The sequence below is a fragment of the Ceratotherium simum genome, chromosome Y, assembly GCF_057802395.1.
Source record: "Ceratotherium simum simum isolate JZ-2026a chromosome Y, ASM5780239v1, whole genome shotgun sequence".
In the NCBI taxonomy this organism is placed as follows: domain Eukaryota; kingdom Metazoa; phylum Chordata; class Mammalia; order Perissodactyla; family Rhinocerotidae; genus Ceratotherium; species Ceratotherium simum.
Window position 1 is genome coordinate 5015730 of NC_141941.1, and position 18687 is coordinate 5034416.

General features: G+C 44.7%; 1 protein-coding gene across 2 annotated transcripts in view; it reads right to left on the reverse strand.

Annotated features, from left to right (window-relative positions):
• Nucleotides 1-18687, reverse strand: part of LOC147911622 (pseudouridine-5'-phosphatase-like) — a 55504-nt gene that overhangs the window by 15429 nt on the left and 21388 nt on the right. For both annotated transcript variants that reach the window (XM_087427915.1, XM_087427914.1), the window contains exon 2: nucleotides 5885-6103. In XM_087427915.1, the coding sequence (XP_087284041.1) occupies nucleotides 5885-6103 (219 nt within the window). The remainder of the gene's footprint in view (nucleotides 1-5884; nucleotides 6104-18687) is intronic.

Below are 18687 nucleotides of genomic sequence, written 5' to 3' on the forward strand. Positions count from 1 at the left end.
GCTAACATCTATTGCCAATCCTCCTCCTTTTTTTTTTTCCCCAAAGCCCCAGTAGATAGTTGTATGACATAGTTGCACATCCTTCTAGTTGCTGTATGTGGGACGCAGCCTCAGCATGGCTGGAGAAGCGGTGCGTCGGTGCACGCCCGGGATCTGAACCCGGGTTGCCGGTAGCGGAGCGTGCACACTTAACCGCTAAGCCACGGGGCCAGCCCTCTACCTTCCTCTGCTTTATACGGGACGCCGCCATAGCATGGCTTGATGAGAGGTGCATCGGTCTGAGCCTGGGATGTGAACTTGCGAACCCCGGACCGCCAAAGCAGAGCACGTGAACTTAACCACTATGCCACCAGGCCGGCCCCGGGTCAGGTTTGTGTTCTGAAGCAATGAATATGCAAGGACTATGCTTTGCATGTTTTCTGAGACAACCCTGTATTCTACAGAAAGCCATTCAATGAATGGTTCCTCAGGCTGCTAGAGAGACGGAATCAAGAAACAGCTTCCACCAGAGGCTGAGGGAAGGCCACAGCTGAGGGAAAGCTGTGGCGCTAAGTAATAAGCAATCAGAGAGTACAATAAACCTCACTGGAGGCAGCTGAGCAACAACCACCCCTGAAAGGAACATTTCCCACGTTCTCATTAACTAAGAGGGTTAAGTACAGGGAACACACAGGTTAACAGTTCTCCATAGAGCCAATGAAGAGAGGGCTGGTCATCAGAAACGTGAGTCAGGAAGGCTGAGTATGGAAACAGTAACATCTAAATACACACACAGTGCTATGGCTATCTAAAAATACTATTTTAAATAATCACATAATCATGACTGTTTTAATCATCACGTGAGACAATGTCCCTGCTTTCTCAATTGCTGCAGAAAAGACTGACCTGGTCATTTTCTCAAACACCGGAAACCACTCAGGAAGGCAACAGATACTGTGAGTGCCTGACGCTTTAGGGAAACAGGCCTAGGAGATGCTGGGAGGAAGGTGTGGATCTCAACTCCACACCAGGACAAAGCTAAAACTTTGTGAAGAATAAAGCAAAATCTAGCACTCTGCTGGATGTAACGTTTACAAACGAAACAGAGAGACTTCAGATCTCGAATGATCAGGTGCATGGAGGATGCAGAGAAAATTGGGGACGAAGGGAACATCTGCCCACTGAGAGCCTCTTCACCTCACCTCACCTCCTTTTTATGCATAACCAGCAAGATACTGGCGCCTCTTCTCCTGAGATGTAAGTTACCTTATGACAAAGACTCAAATACCAACGTTAGGCCCACCAGTGAAAAGGTGAACTCCGGGTAATAGATTTCACTTGTTCAAGGCTCCCACCTGTGCCCTAAGCTGACAGTCTAGGGGAGCATCCTTCCTGCCTCTTCCAGCTTCTGGGGGCTCCAGGCATCCCTTGGCTTGTGGCCCCATCACTCTGATCTCTGCCTCTGTCTTCACATGGCTTCTCCTCTGTGTCTATGTCCCTCCTCTTCTTCTCTTCTAAGGTCACTAGTGCTATGGACTGAATGTTTGTGTCCCCCAAATTCCTATGTTGAATCCTATCCCCAATGTGATGGTATTAGGAGGGTCTTTGGGAGGTGATGAGGTCATGAGGGTGGAGCCCCCATGAAGAGGATTATTTTTTTGGAATTACAGTAAAATATATCTCAAGTATATCTTAGAATATAGGGCAAAAATTCTAGAAGGAAAACCACTTCAAAGGCTAGGGTGGATAAGGAAGAAAAAGGATATTTGTGTGCCTGATACATTATGGGTGCCTTGTGTGTCAGGAGTCTCTTTCATGGTTTAACCCTAGGTTTAACCTTGTAGGTTAAACCATGTAGGTTTGTAGGTTTGTAGGTTAAACCATGAAAGAGACTCCAGGTCAAATATTAACTGTATGGACAAATCCTTAGCTAGATTAAGAAAAAGAGAGAGAAGACTCAAATAAGTAAAATCAGAAATGAAAGAGGAGACATTAAAACCAAGGCCACAGAAATAAAAAAAGATTGAAGGAGAATAATATGCAAATGTATATGCCAACAAATTGGCCAACCAAGAAGAAATAGATAAACTCATAGAAACATACAAACTACCAAGATTAAATCAGGAAAAAATAGAAAGCCTGGTCACACCTATAACTAGTAAGGAGATTGGCTCAGTAATCAGAAAAGTCCAGGACCAGATGGCCTCACTGGAGAACTTTACCAAACATTTAAAGAAGAATTAACACCAATACCCCTCAAACTTTTCCAAAAAACTGAATAGGAGGGTACACTCCAAAACTCATTCTGTGAGGCCAGTGTTACCCTGACACCAAAGCCAGACAAAGACACTATAAGAAAAGTACAGATCAGTAATCTCTGATGAATATTGATGTAAAAATACTCAACAAAATACCAGCAAACTGATTTCAACAGCACATTAAAAGGATTATACACCACGATCAGGTGGGATTTGTTCCTGGAATGCAAGGATGGTTTGACACATTAAAATCAACGTGAGACACTATATTAACAAAATGATGGACAAAAACCACAGATCATCCCAAGTGATGCAGAAAAAGCATCTGACAAAACTCAACACCGTTTCTAAACACTCAAACTAGGAATAGAAGAAAACTACCTCAACATAATAAAGGGCCATATATGAAAAGCCCACAGCTGACATCATACTCAATAGAAAAAGGCTAAAAGCTTTTCCTCTGTGATCAGGAATGAGATGACAATGCTTTCTCTTGCCACTTCTATTCAACAGAGTACTGGAAGTCCTAGCCAGAGCATTTAGGCAAAAAAAAGAAATAAAAGTATTCAAATTGAAAAGGAAGAAGTAAAGTTGTCTCTGTTCACAGATGACACAATCTTATATGTAGAAAACCCTAAAGATTCCACACACACACACACAACTGTCAGAATTAGTAAACAAATTCAGCAACACTGCAGAATACAAAAATCAACATGCAAAAATCAGTTGCGTTTCTATACGGTAACAATGAACAATCTGAAAAGAAAATAAAAATTCCATTTACAATAGCATCAAAAAGAAACAAGCTTAATCAAAAAGGTGAAAGACTTGTACACTGAAACTACAAGACATTGCTGAAAGAAATTAAAGAAGAAGACACCAATAAATGAAAACACATCCCATGTTCATGCACTGGAAGATTTGATATTATTAAAATGTCCATACTACCCAAAAAGGCATATAGATTCAAAGCATCTCTATCAAAACTCCAATGCGTTTGCTACAGAAATATAGAAATCCATCCTAAAATTTATATGGACTCTCAAGGGACCCAGAATAGCCAAAAGAATATTGAAAAAGAACAACAAAGTTGGAGGTCTCACACTTTCTGATTTCAAAACATATTACAAACTAAATTAATCAAAACAATGTGGTGCTGGCATACAGAAAGACCTATAGACCAGTGGAATAGAATAGTGAGTGCAGAAATAAACCCTCACATATAGGGTCGAAGATCTTCAACAAGGGTGCCAACACCTTTGAATGGGGAAAGGACAGTCTCCTGAACAAATGGTGTTGGGAAAAATGAATCTCCACATGCAAAAGAATGAAGCTGGACCTTCACCCTATACCATATACAAAAAATTAACTCAAAATCCATTAAAGAGCTAGACATAAGACATAAAACTATACAATTCCCAAAGGAAAACAGAGGGAGAAAGCTTTATGACATTGGATTTTGTAATGACGTCTTGGATATGACACTGAAAGCTCAGGAAAGACCAAAAACAGCCAACGGGACTGAATCAAACCTAAAAAGTTCTGCGCATCAAAGGTCATAATCCAGAGTGAAAAGGCAACGTATGGAACGGGAGAAAATATTTGCAAATCATATATCTGACAAAGATTTTATATGCAGAATATACAAAGAATTCCTAGAACTCAACAAGAAAAAACCAAATGACGCTATTAAAAAATGAGCAAAGGACTTGAATTGACATTTCTCCAGAGAAGATACACAAATGGCCAACAGCATCTGAAATGATGCTCCACATGACTAACCAATAGAGAAACACAAATCAAAACCACAACGATACCACTTCACACACATTATGATGGCTACTATCACAAAAACACAGAAAATAACAAGTGTTGGTGAAAATGTGGAGAAACTGGAACCCTTGTGGACTCGTGGAGGGAAAACAAAATGGTGCAGCCATGATGGAAAACACTACGGTGGTTTCTTAAAAGATTAAAAATAGAATTATCAGATAATCCAATAATACCACTTCTGGATATATACCCAAAAGAGAACAGGATCTCAAAGAGGTACCTGCACTCCCAGGTTCATAGCATTATTCACAATAGCCAAGAAGAGGAAATAAGTCAAGTGTCTATCGACAAATGAATGGATAAACAAAATGTGGTCTATCCAAACAATGGAATATTATTCAGTCTTAAAAAGGCAGAAAATGCTGACACGTGCTACAACATGTATGAACCTTGAGTACGTTATGCTAAGTTCAAAAAGTCAGTCACAAAAGGACAAATATATGAGTCCATTTATATGAGGTCCCCAGAGGAGTCAAATTCACAGAGACAGAAAGTAGAATGGTGTTACCAGGGGCCAGAGGGAGGGAGGAACAGGGTGTGAGTGTTTCACGGGGACAGTTTCAGTTTTGCAAGATAAAAACGTTTTAGAGATGGATGGTAGTGATGGTTACACAACAAAGTGAACACAGTTAACATTACTGAACTGTACACTTAAAAACAGATAAGATGGTAAGTTTTAAGCTATGTGTTTCTTACCCTGATTAAAAAAACTTAGCTGTATGGATGTGTTTCCATCATTAAGGCTTGCCAGGGTAACACAATGCAGAAAGGCAGCAGATGCAGCGAGTGTGTATCATGGTGCTTGTACCCACATCTGAGGGTCACACATCCACATGTGTGCACACGTGTGTGTTCGTGTGTATGTGTGTGTAATCTAAGAACAGCCCACATGGTTTCTATGTGACTTATTAGCAGGGCCCTTTACAGGAAATTCTCCAGTTCCAGGTAACATTCAACCTGCACCTTTGGATTTATGTATAAATATAAATAACACAAGTTTCAAAAATGACTGTGAGTCATATTAACACAATTTTCAATCTAAAATTACTGCTATAACTGTAAATTTTTTCTCCCCTCGCACCAGGAATTCTAAAGCCCGAGTATTCACTTTCTTCCTGAAAGAATCTTAAAATAGTACTCCATTTTTAAGCATTTTTTGGCCCCGTAATCTAGAACATTCTTGATCTTCTCCCTTTTAGCAAGAAACAGCAGGCAATTCAGTTCTGATCGATCTTCAGCTAACAAGCCCCAAGGGAGAAAAGTCATCTTACCGTTAAAGGAAAACAAGTAAAGAAAGGGTAAAGGGCATAGAAACAGACATGCTGAAAATGAATTATGCCTTTGACTTTTTTTAAAAATGTAAGCTTCTTTAGGGAGATTTATCTGCTTGCCTATTGTCAATTTGTTAAAGTTTGAATAGTTGCTGAAACATTAATCCTGTATCAGATTTTGAAAAGAGAAAGGCAAAGCCATCTATTAAAGTTAAACTTGGAAGCAATTCTGTCATGAATCCAATCTTTACATAATATTGATACAAACAAAATTCAAACATTTTTGGACCTCAGAGTCAGTGAAAGGAATGTATACGATTTTAAGAGCCCTTAAAGACAAGATTGAATCACAGCCCACAACAGGGTCAACCACACTCTCTCTGGAGTACCTCTGAGCCTCAAACAAGAAGAGAATTCTCTGAGAAGTTATCAAGACAAAAGAACAGACTAAGCACGCCCCGCATTAGACTTTAGTAATCTAGACTGACAACAACATTGCTAATAGTCACAAACATAATCCTGAAAACAGCGAGGGGACGGCACCTGGCATCAGACCGGCCGTGGGGAACAATGCAGTTAACTTCGCCTGGGTCTCTTCCACCAGCTCCTCCGTGGATATGGGGAGCTGCAGGACATCGATGACGATCTGGGCCACCTCGAATGCCTTCTTGCCCATAACGAGGGCCTTCACATCCCAGGTGAAATCCTTCTCATAGCGAGCACACACTTCTTGAAACACCACTGAATACAGCGGTTCGGTATCTGCAGAAACAAAGACAAGACAAAGACATTGAGATTTTCAGGGTGCACACTATATTCACATGAAGTCTCTATCAGATAAAGCGTCTATATACACCGTGTAGGTCACATGCAGGAAAAAAGCTTTCTGCAGAGACCTGTAGAAATGGTGGAACGTTCGCAGGTCATTAGGACTAAATAAGGCCTTGGGCGGCCTCCTCAGTCTGCTGGGCTATCTTCGGAGCTGCGATCCAGAAAGTGAAAAAGTGGGAGAGAAATAAGTCTATCTGATGGTTAAATTGTCTTTTATTTAACATGTATGTATCTGAGTCTAAATATGCACTTGGGATCATGAACTCCATCCGAGGCTACATGAGCTCGTCACCTGGTATTTCCAAGCGTGCCTAGAGACAGACATGCACAAGGGCCTGTGTGTGTGGCCCTCTGCTGTTAGGGACACTTTCACGGCCCTGAGAGACTCCTCCCAACAGGAGTGCCTGGTGGTGTGTGCTGCTGTGAAGCCCCGCCTGAGAACGGACCCTTCTGTATAGGCCTGAGTAGGGAAAACACACCTCCTGTGTTTCCCCTTTGCTCTCACACTAATCCACACTCACAACACTCCTGTCACCAGATGTGGGGGGGTTTGTCTCAGACCAAGCAATTGTGCTGGGTGTCCCATAATTCAACTCAATTCTGACACCATCTACCCGGAGTTAGCATCAGATCCCACAGGTTAAGGGCGCAGTCCCACAACACTGCTCCTCCTCCCCAAAACACACACTTCAGACGCCAATTGCAAGGCCAGGCTGTCACCTGTGCTTCTGATCGCTTGGCTCTAAGTCAGATGTTCAATTAATTTGCTAGAGCTGCTCACAGAACTCAGAGAAATATTTTACTTACTAGATCACTGGTTTATTATAAAAGGATATGATAAAGGATATGGATGAACATCCAGAGGGAAGAGATGCGTAGGGCAAGGTATGTGGGAGGGGGCATGGAGCTTCTGTGCCCTCTCCCAGCGCACCATTCCCATGGCACCTCCTGGAAGTTCTCCAACCCCCGTACTCTAGGAGATTTTTATGGAGGATCCCTCACATAGGCATGATGGATCATAAACTCCATTTCCAGCCCCTCTCCCCTTCCTGGGAGGATAGGAGATGGGGCTGAAAGGTCCAAGCTACCGATTACAGCTTGGTTTTTCTGGTGACCAGCCTCATCCAGAAGCCCACCCAGAGTTGCCTCATTAGCACAAAAGACACTCTGATCAGCCAGGAAATTCCAAGGGATTTAGAAGCTGGATGTCAGGAACCAGGGTCAAAGACCAAACATCAGAACAAAAGATGCTCCTCGTGCTCTTACCACTTAGGGAATTACAGGGGTTTGGGGAGCTCTGTGCCAGCAACCAGGGGCAGAGACCAAAATATATCTATCTCCTATTATCTCACAAGGTCTTACCAGGTAACGGTGAAAACTTGGCCTGCGAATTAGATCCCAGAGTGGCACTTTCTAGGGGTAAAGCCTCAGGCAACTTACTTAACCTCCAGGGGCCTCCCTCTCACATTAACAGGAGGTGAACAAGACTACTGGTAATAACAGTACTGATACTACTAACATACAGTATAGTTAATTATACACAATAAATATAGAGCAAATTATATACAATATAATATATAGTACCATCTATATTTATATTTAATGTTTTTATATATTTATATTTAATATACAGTATTAATGGTACTGATACTATTACTGATACTAGTACTATGAAAGTACAGTAGTACTCTTGTGAGAACTAACCACTTCAGAGGCTGGATGTAACGTTCTCAGAATGGAAATTCCAGTTCTAATTAGCTATGAGGTCAACCACCCTAACTTTAGCATTAAGGTCACATATGGGTCAAGAAGCAACATTAATGGTACCTATTCTGTACTGAATTTGTGCAGTTTCACCCAATAACGGTTCCTGAAAAGAGCTGAGTGACTTCAATGGCTTTTAACTGGTTTTCCCACAAGCAGATGGAAACATACAATCCTGGTGCCTAAATACTACTTCTGTTTCCTTTAAGATAATATTTGGGAAACCCAGCATGTGGTGAAGAAAAGGTAGACAGAAAGAGAAGGGAGTGGGGTGTGTGTGAACCTATGAACCTATGTTCTGAACCAATGAATCAACAGATGTGTCTATATATATTTACGGTGATACACATGTTCATAGATTTATGTGCACACAAGTTTACACACTTATCTACGACTGCCCGAATCCATTTAGAAAGTTGTCAGGGTATGAACTGCTCAGGAATGAGAGAGCTATGGTAGTTTAACCCTGGAGCATCTGCTCCTCCCCAGACACCCAGTCTGAGGGCTACCTGCAGCACTGGCGGCACCCCGAGTCTGCGGACAACGGAAGGCAGAGGGCTGTCTCTTCGGAGCCATTGCAACTCTGGTGTCACCTGGGCTGTATCATTTGCATTCTTCTCAGGGAAGGTGAAGGGGCCCCGGAGCAATAGACCACACCCACCACCTTTTGGCCAAATCCATGACCCCAGGTGAAAGGCAGTTCTTCTGCAAGTGCAAGTCTCCCACATTGGTGGCTACCACCTCTACCTTAGGTGGCATCTCTAACCAGGGGTGTCTGCTGCAGTTTCCATGGCTCTGTGCTCACAGGACTAGCTAGGCTCATAAATTCAGCAAGGATGCTCTGGCCGCCAGCTCTGTGGGTGTCGCCCAGCGTTAGCGACCCTCCTAGTCCCTGGCTCACCGCAGGTACTGGGGAATCTGGCTCTTGCTGGCTGCACAGGCTGAAGCAGGCACCCTCGCTCCCTCCCCTGTGAACTCTGGGGACCATGCTCCCTGTGAACCTGGCTCTTCCCTCAACTTTCAGGGCGGGCCGCGCCCCTTGCCTGCTTCTCCCAGCTGCTGACTCTGCTTCTCCTTTCACTGCCCCTCTGAATGTCACCCGTGGACCCTCAGCCCCATGGTGGGATGCTTTGGCCTCGACAGCGACCAGAAACAGAAAGAACTTTTCTTTTCCCTCTGCTTTTCGAGGCAAAACCACCCACAGCTGCGTATCAGGTACAACTTCATCGTTAGCACTTGAACTATTTCGATCCTTGTTTTTCGACCACAGGCTGGATTTTACTGGACACAGTAAAACACACAAAACAAACAGATCTCAGAATCTCCACCCTCATGGGTACTTGAAACTGCTCCGGCATGACCCCTGGATTGGAGGATAAGTGCCTGCCCTTTGTTCTGTTTGGTTTTTTGGTACAAAAGATGGTAGGACTTGAGGAAAAGCCTTCCTGGAGACATCTGTAGAAGAAGCCAGTGTTTGGATAATAACCAGAGTGGCTCAGGGTTCTCTAGAAAGGACCCTGCACTTAGTCACACACTGGAGGGAAGGGCCAGCCCACACTTGTCCTCACTGGTGAAAAAGCCATCTAGGGTGGAGGGTCGCCCGTAATGCACGCTCCTTCTCTGTTCGTCTTCCCTGGGAGGGGGAAGGAGTGAGGCTCGCAGGGCACGGACACGGACAGACTGGCGGTGAGGCAGGATGTTTCCCTTTCTTCCCTTGAACGCTTTTTCTTCTAGTAGGTGACAGAGGAAGATGCTGACAAAAGGAAACCGTAGGCACCAAGCGAGTGAGAAACTAGTGTCAGGTCTGAAAGACAAGAGGGCGAGGAAAAGGAGCAGAGGCCAGGCAGGAAGACGCACGTAGTATTCCGGGCCCCTTGCTAAAGCAAGTGGCTGAGGAAGAAGAAAGGGGCATGAAAAAATACTAATTCCAAAGGCAGAGAAATAACTATATCCTTTTAAAATGATTTAAACAGTGTTTATCTGAAGCTTAGAAAGTCACAGAGCTTTTAATTTAAAAGACACAGACTGGAGGGATTCTAAATCTGTGGGAGACTGCACAGACGGCCACTTTTCTTCACAATTTAGATAAAATCATCCCAAATCCTCAGCGAATAAGCAAGGATCTAAACAAGCAATTAAGGTCCTCAGATCCGAGGCTGGCTATGCCAGCTGATGACAGCAAACTTGGAATTAAAGGGACAGCATTTTAAAAGGAAACAAGTCTCCAGAAGCTAAAATGAAGGAGGATAAAATAGCCGTGCCAAGCTATCAAATGCATATGCTCCCTTGCTCACGAGCTTCAGGCTTTTCAGCTTGCCTCAGTGTTATTTTTCACAGGAAACTCAACATGGTTTTGAACATGCGACAGCCACATAAGAACTACCTTCCTTAGGCGTGTTAGAATAATATTCCGCGTAAAGGCAAACCTCACACCTTGACGGAACCCAGGCAGAAGTCTGGGCAGCTGCTGCAGGTGAAGCCATCAGGTGGGTGGTGATGGGAGGGCATCAGATGCGAGACGGAAACTCGGCCACCCGGGCCCAGACGCCGCAACGTTGACATTTTCATCATGAGCAGCACGCGTGGTGCCCAGGTGGGAAATGTAAGGCTTTCGAGTTTAAATTCACTGAACTATTAGAGAAGGCATCATTGCACCTGGAGGCAGGCTACGCCTGGGGCCGCTAAGTTTTGTCTAAGGCTGAGGTTCTGTAATTGTAATGTAATTAGTACCATCTTTTATCATTGAGCACGTATTTAAATGTTTGCTGAGTCCATCCCTGGCTCTCGGAGGACGGCATCAGTTTGCGTGTCACCCCATAAAGAGCAAGGGGTGAGGGCATTTCCCCACGTCTCCCTTGCAGGAAACTGTACTCCCTGACCGTGCACACAGGCACCTAATTCCAATTTGAAAAACCGTTACATTATTTAATAGGAAAACACCTTAAATCAACCTGTCACTAGCGAGCATCTGTTATGACACCTGATTTTCCAGGCGACTCCCGTTTTTGTTTCCATACAAGGCCTAGAATGAGGTACTGGGAGAAAGCAAGGTGTCGGGAATCTGAGGGATGAGCAGTGAAGTTCCAGCTCAGCCACTTTTTAGCTGTGTGTCCTGGGACGAGTTTCTTAACCTCTCTGACTTGTAGTTTCTGTCGGGGGAACTATGGCAGCCACTGGGCTGCAGAAGAGGGGGGTCAGAAGACTAGGTGTAGTGGGGCAGCAGGTGCTCTGAAGCCAGGTGGCCTGGGTTTGAGGCCCTGCTCTGCAGCTGACCAGCTGCTGACATCTGCTGAAACGTGCTCAGCCCCTTGCTGGGCCTCGGTTTACCTATCCGTAAAGTGGGAATACGAATACCCTCACACACCTTCTAGGCAGTTGTGTCAATTAAGTGGCATCATCTATGCAGAGACCTGAGCACCGTGCCTGGCCAGAGTGAACCCCTAGCTCCAGCGTGTGAAATTATCAGGGGGCATCTGCCTGGTAGCTGCTCCGCGGAACGCTCTTAGTTGTCATTTGTGAGTTAAGAGAAAGTTAGAAGATCTGCTTTCTCTGTGTACCCCCAGGCTCCAATAACGGCAAAGACAGCTTTAATCTGGCAAATTAAAGTGCCTGTACCAAATATTTTACTTAACAACAACAAAAAAAAAACACCCAAACTATTAACTATTTGGAATTCATTCACAAAAGTATTGCACCTGCCAGGAGCCGGCCCGGTGGCACGGCGGTTAAGTGCACATGCTCGGGTTCGGATCCTGGGCGCGCACTGACGCACCGCTTGTCAAGCCATGCTGTGGCAGCGTCCCATGTAAAGTAGAGGAAGATGGGCACAGATGTTAGCCCAGGGCCAGTCTTCCTCAGCAAAAAGAGGAGAGTTGGCATGGATGTTAGCTCAGGGCTGATCTTCCTCACCAAAAAAAGAAAAAAAAAAAAAATCGCACCTTCCAGGCACATGGGACTAGCTTCATAAATGCTGGTTAACTGTCCGGCCTGGTACAGGAACATAATTCCTTGTCCCCAGTTCCATAATCCATAAACTTCTGGAAACATAAGTTTTCATGTAGCAGCAAAACCTGACTTGGACTAGCACGTGGTGGTTTTAATGTTTAATATTTACCACACCGTGTGTGAATCTTCACAGACTTCTCTACAGAAATACCAATGGGTTTGATTACGGGTGCTGCCCCAGACCCCACCCCCCGAGACTGTATACATCACAGAACATATTCATTCTAATACCTCTTTAAAACAACAATTAAAAAAATCTAAATACAACTGCCTCCACAGGTTTCAGAAAAGGGAATCTGAACCCACATTGGTTACGGCTTCCTAGTCAAGTCATACCTTGCATATCTTGAATAAAGCAATTTAATGCTTTTCAAAACTTAGTATATCTTGAAAATAGTCTTACTTTTATTATTTCCACTTATAAAAAAATAATGGGAGGGGCTGATGTAAAGCCAGTGTTTTGTTGTTAACAGACAAGTTAGTTCCGTAAAGATACAGAATACGTTTTCACAGGGAAAGGCCCATCTTGAGCTAAAATCAAATGATCACAACCTGGCAGAAGTGAAGACATAGTATAGACTGCATGCCTTCTCTCACCCAGAAATATAGCAGTGTTTCTGAATGCAGTGAAAACCACATATTTTAAATGTGCAATGGCTTCAATAATAAAAACCGAGCATACAGTACATTTTGATGAAAGGGCTGGTGTCATTTTTCTAAGCCATCTTGATAGTACACGGTAGGTAACTGGTAATTGGTGAATAGATTTTTTTTTTTAATTCACTGATTTTGTTCTTCTAAGATAGTCTACCACTGATTTCCTTAACCCCCTGGTTCTCAAAGTGTGGTCCATGGATCAGCAGCATCAGGAATGAGACCAAAACAGGCTTTGCTGAGTTAAATGAATCAGTGATCAGAACTGAAAAGCTCATTAACATTTGCTGAAAAAATACACAAAGGAACAGTCAAATACCTGTAAAGGTAAGGGAAACTTTACCTACAGTCAAATACCTACAGAGGGACACTTTACAAAAAGAGTGATTAAGAAAATGTCGGTATAGGGGCCAGCCCAGTGGCATAGTGGTTGAGTTTGCAGTCTCTGCTTTGGTAGCGCAGAGTCCGTGGGTTCGAATCCCGGGCACGGACCTACAGCACTCATCAAGCCATGCTGTGGTGGTGTCCCACATACAAAATGGAGGAAGGCTGGCACAGACATTAGCTCACGGCCCATCTTCCTCAAGCAAAAAGAGGAGGATTGGCAACAGATGTTAGCTCAGGGCCAATCTTCCTCACCAAAAAAAAAAAAAAAAAGAAAAGAAAGAAAATGCCAGTACATAAACCAGAATGTTTTTCCCAGCTGAAGACCTACTGAAATGTCATCCTCTGCTAACCCGGACCACCTGGTGTCCAAGAAACTCCCCAGACATGAAAACAGAAGTCAGGCAGAGGGATGTCAGAGCCGCACTCGGTCCTAGCAGTATGGGGAGGAGAAAGAAAACAAGAGGATGCGGACCTGAGATGATGAGAAGGGCGGTGACGGGTTCTGTAGCAAACGCTGCAGGATCTGACCCGCTGACAGCACTCAAGTGCTCTCCCCCACAGCCACTAACACTCCCCGTGCTTCATGCACACGGGAGCGAGCCTTTCATTGTCTTCACTGCAGCTGTTGAACCTTTACAAGTAGGCCTGCATGTAAAAGGCAGTGCTTCCTTTGTTTAGGAATGTAAAAGACTGGACAAAAAAAAAGAACTTCAACCCTTAGTACCATAAACCTAGATGTTGTGGACATCAAAACCATAATTGTAAAACTTCTAGAAGAAAATGTAGGAGAACATCTTGGTAATGGTGGGTTATATGAAGTTTTCATACACAGACCACAAAAACCAAGAGCCTTGGAGAACATCTGGATAAAGGGGCTTTCGTCAAAATTTAAAGACACCGGTAAGAAAACAAAAGGCAAGCCACTGATTGAGAGAAAGTATTTGCAACACACACAACTTGTATCCAGAATAAAGAACCAAACTTGACAACTCAATGATGAGATGAACAAGGTGTAGTATATGGAATAACAGTCCCTCAAAGATGCCCGCACCCCAACCCCCAGAACCTGTGACCATCTACCCCACACGGCAAAATGAACTTTGCAGGTGTGATTAAGTTAAGGATCTTGAGATGGCGAGACGATCCTGGATTATGTGGGTGGGCCCAAAGTCATCACAACAGTCTTTCTAAGAGGGAGGCAGAAGGTCAGAATCAGAGGAGGTGTGAGGACAGAAGCAGAGGTTGGGTGATGTGAGGCCGCAAGCCAAGGAACGTGGGGGGCCTCTAGAAGCTGGAAAGGCAGGAGAACAGATTTTCCTCTAAAGCCTCCAGAAGGAAAGCAGCCCTGTCAACACCTTGACTTGAGCCCATCAAGACTGATTTTGGACTTGTGGCGCCCCAACTATAAGATCATAAACGTTGCTGTTTTAAGCCACTATTTGTCATAATTTTTTACAGCCGCAATAAGAAACTAATACAGAACCCAACATAAAAACCACTTTGGAAAACAGTTTCTTAAAAAGTTAAGTATGTGCCTACCGTGCAACCACTAGCAATAAAAACGAAAAGAACTATTGGTACACACAATCACATGAATGTGTTTCAAAAAAATTATGCCCAGTGAAAGAAGTCAGATGAAAAAGGAGTACATACTGTCCGATTCCATATAAAATTCTATGAAGTGGAAACTGACCTGTAGTTTCAGAAGCAGACTGGGAGTTACCTTGGGATGGGGCGGAAGGAGAGAGGAAGTGCAGAAGGGCACAAGGAAAATTGGAGGAGTTGTGGAAACATTATTTGGAGTGTGGAATGAAAGCTTCCTGGGATTTCTCACATTCCCTTCATAAAATGTCATTTCTATATTGTTGCAGAGGAAGTCTGCTGATTCTATCAAAATCGTATCTTTATGTCCTCAAAACATAGGCAATCTTGCACAAAGCTGACTGCCCCTCCAGGACTGGAGGCAATCTGAAGCACTGTCGAGAGGGATGTTTCACACACTTCGAAGATCACCCCACATGTAAAACACGGCCCTTGCCATCGATTTCAGAGCTGCATTAAAAGCCCAGCTGTGGTATGACTAGACAAACAAATTAAGATTTCCCTTGTGTAGAACAGACACTGACAACTAGGGTTTGTAGATGTCCCTGCGGCCAGCCCACGGCTATCAGGACGAGAATGTGGGGGACAAATGACAGGTTGCATGAAGATGGTTCTCTGTCAACGAAAATCAAAGTTGTCTTGGAAACCATGACATTTGTGCCCAAGGACAAAGATTAGTTGCCTTGTATCTTTGGCCTAGGCAGAAACAAAGACTTTCTCAGGATTTAAGCAGTAAAATGGGCTTTCCCTGGGGAGACACTATCTTGGTGGATGTGAATAATGGCCTCTTAAAAATAAGACCAGAAACACTCCTACTTCTGTCCTCAGTACTGAAGCAAATGAGAAGGCCGCAGGCCACAGTGGGAGGTCCGTAGGCCCCTTCTACTCAAGTGATACAGGCCAGGAAGACAGTCCCAAGAAAGCCGACAAGACGATGCTCATCATGTCCTCTACTGGGGGGCACAGATGGGGGAGCAGGGAAGTTGCAATGTTTATGTCCCCCCAAAGTCCATGTTAATTGCTAATGTCCAGTGTAATGGGATTTGGAGGTGGGGCCTTGGGGAGGTGATTAGGTCATGAAGGTGGAGACCAAATGAATGGGATTAGTGCCTTTATAAAGAGACCCCAGAGAGCTCCCTCACCCTCTTCCACCACACGAGGACACAGTGAAAAGACAGCCGTCTCTTGGGGGGATCAGGAAGCGGGCCCTCACCAGACACCAAATGTGCTGGTGACAGTGGCGATGCCAGGACTCACTCACACACAAGAGCATTAGAGGAGGGCAGGTGGGCACTCTCTCATGCAGGGAGCAGTCAAGAAGGATGAGATCTCTTGGAGTAGCTTAGAGCATCTAACAGTTCCCGGGCCCTGGACGCACGAGGCTGTGTATGATGATCACAGTCTTCCCAGGTAAATCCCAGATGCCCCTGGACACCCACCAGGTTGAGCACAGGTGTCCCCAGGTAGCCAGAGGGTGCAACTAAATGATACCCCCCTTGTTTTTTTTAAAGAAAGGGTAAAACATGGACCATGAAGATAAAGAATAGCAACTCATGCTTTTCTTTAAGAGAAGATTATGACTTAGCAGACTGCGGCAAGGTAACAGAGGAATACCATGCGGCTCTTTTTCCAAAATGGTTCTTTTTCCAACAAAAACTGGTGATGTGTTCCCTGCATCTCAGCCTCCCCTTGCTCACTGTCTTCTGCTGTCTGATCACCTACCACGACCCACTGCTCTTCTTCCAGTGGTCAGAGAGAGACTAAAAGTGATGGGGAAAGGGCAGATACTGGCAACCGCTGGCTCTGCAGCCAGAGGCAGGGGAGGGAAGACAGACGGGTCCCAAGAAACAGAAGGGAGCTGTGAGTGGGAAATCAGAGGCGGAGGGGCAAATAGCAGAGAGTGTGACGTTTACTGAGCCCTGACAAAATGCAACATTAGGAGACAAATATTCTCTAAAATGGGAGGAAAATAAGTATGGAATGTGGTAGTGATGATTAAGTGCTTTTCAAGTTAAAAATCTCCCAAACTCATCCATGAAGAACCTTTAAAATTTATCAATTACTTTCTGATGTTGAACAATACATCACTGATACATAAATGCGATTAGGCCAGTTTAAAAATAAGAAAACAAGGCTTAGTGAGTTCTGATGATTTACTCCAGGTCACCGAGCTCATCTATGGACCATGCAGGATTGAAACTGAGACTTGTATACACAAATCCCACAAGCTCTCATTTTAAGGCATGGCCTCTGCACACACCCCTTATCCCTCATCAATTCCACACACTGGGACTACAGCAGTGGTTCTCCAGGTGTGGTACCAAGACCAGCAGCATTGGTGTCCCCTGGGAGCTTATGGGAAATGCAAATTCTCAGATCCACTCCAGACCTACTGAACCAGTGAGCATGGGGCCCCAGCAATCTGTGTCTTAGCAAGCCCTCCAGAAGACTCCAATGCCTGCTCACGTGTGAGAACCACGGGACTAAAATTTCATTAGCATCCGTGGCAATTACATGATATAGAATGTTTCAGGGTACACTAAGATCATATAGAAGGTAGAAGGTCAACCTACTTTCTTCTGACGTCCTAACTCCTACTCTGTCACTATGCACACCTGTTTTGCATAGGTTTATAGCTCCTAAGAATATCTCACGTTAGCCAACACCTAGATTTTCACGTGTGTTGGAGATTTTCACCTCCTTAATCCTCTACTGGCCAGCCCTGGTGGTCTAGTGGTTAAGATTCGGGGCTCTCACTGCCGCGGCCCGGGTTTGTTTCCCAGTCAGGGAACCACACCACCTGTCTGTCAGTTGTCATACCGTGGCGGCTGCATGTTGCTGGGATGCTGAAAGCTATGCCACCAGTATTTCCAGCAGGTCACCCATGGTGGACAGGTGTTAGCGGAGCTTCCACACTGAGACAGAATAAGAAGAAGGACCTGGCCACCCATTTCCAAAAAAACTGGCCAGGAAAACCCTATGAATAGCAGCAGAGCACTGTATGATCGAGTGCCAGAAGGAGAGAGGATGGCAGAAAAATCTCAGGCAGGGTTCTGCTCTGCTGTCCACGGGGGCACCAGAAGTCGGAATCCACTCCACGGCACTAACGACAACAAAAAACCCTATACTTCCTCAGTTTGCAAACCTAGACTCTGGGTTTCACATTCGTCCCTGTTTAATTCCATCTCAGTGGAAAAGACTAATCTAGAAGCTTATAGCAGTCACGCTTTGGTATGGTAGTCCCTGAATTTGAAGATAACTTATGCAACTGAATTAAGTGAAATGATTACCAGGGTCTTGCAACCAGCGAGCTGTGAGCCCAGGGCTCCCCAAGAGGAAGTTCTCTCTAAGATTTCTCTTCAGACCTGGAGCAGAAGCGACAGCATTTGAGCACAGAGGGTTCCATGAAATCACTGAGTCCGACAGGGACCAGCGGCTCACAGACAGTCATCTATTCCTTTCCTACAGAGAACCTCTCTCCCCAAAGGCTCATTTTCCTTTTATCCGCCCCACCTCACTCTACACCAAAAAATTCTACAAGCACGGCCCTCAGCCCCTCCACCTAGTGGAATAAATACAAGCAACAGCGCCGAGCAAAATCTAATGGGACCCATGACTGACAAAGTGAAAGGAGCTAATGTGTTCACTCCTATATGGTAGAGTCGCTTAAGAAACGGGTGACAAAGGTTTAGAATCTGAAAACCACAAGGAACACATCGTTCAACACCAGGAAATCAATGAGGGGGGCCTTTGATTTTCCCATGCCCATCACCTGTCTAGGTGACAGTGGGTTATGCCCGCTCGTGATGGTGTCTGCCCCCCATGGAGGCTACTTAAAAATCACTCTCGCATCTGAGACTATGGCAAGCTTGCCTTGTTACGTTAGCGCATTCTGTCTTGGTGGGGAATCAGGGGTGAGAGCCAGGTGTGGAAGGGGAATGGTTTCATTGGCTGAACCTCCTTCAGTGTGAGAGGTGCCTTATCAAGCACGGGAGGGTTGAGGGTGAGCGCTGGGGAAGCTTCGGGAAGCTCTGCCCATGGAGGAGGTATGGTATTGGGAGTAAACTGTCCAGACAGACCACGTGCTCGATACACGGTGATTA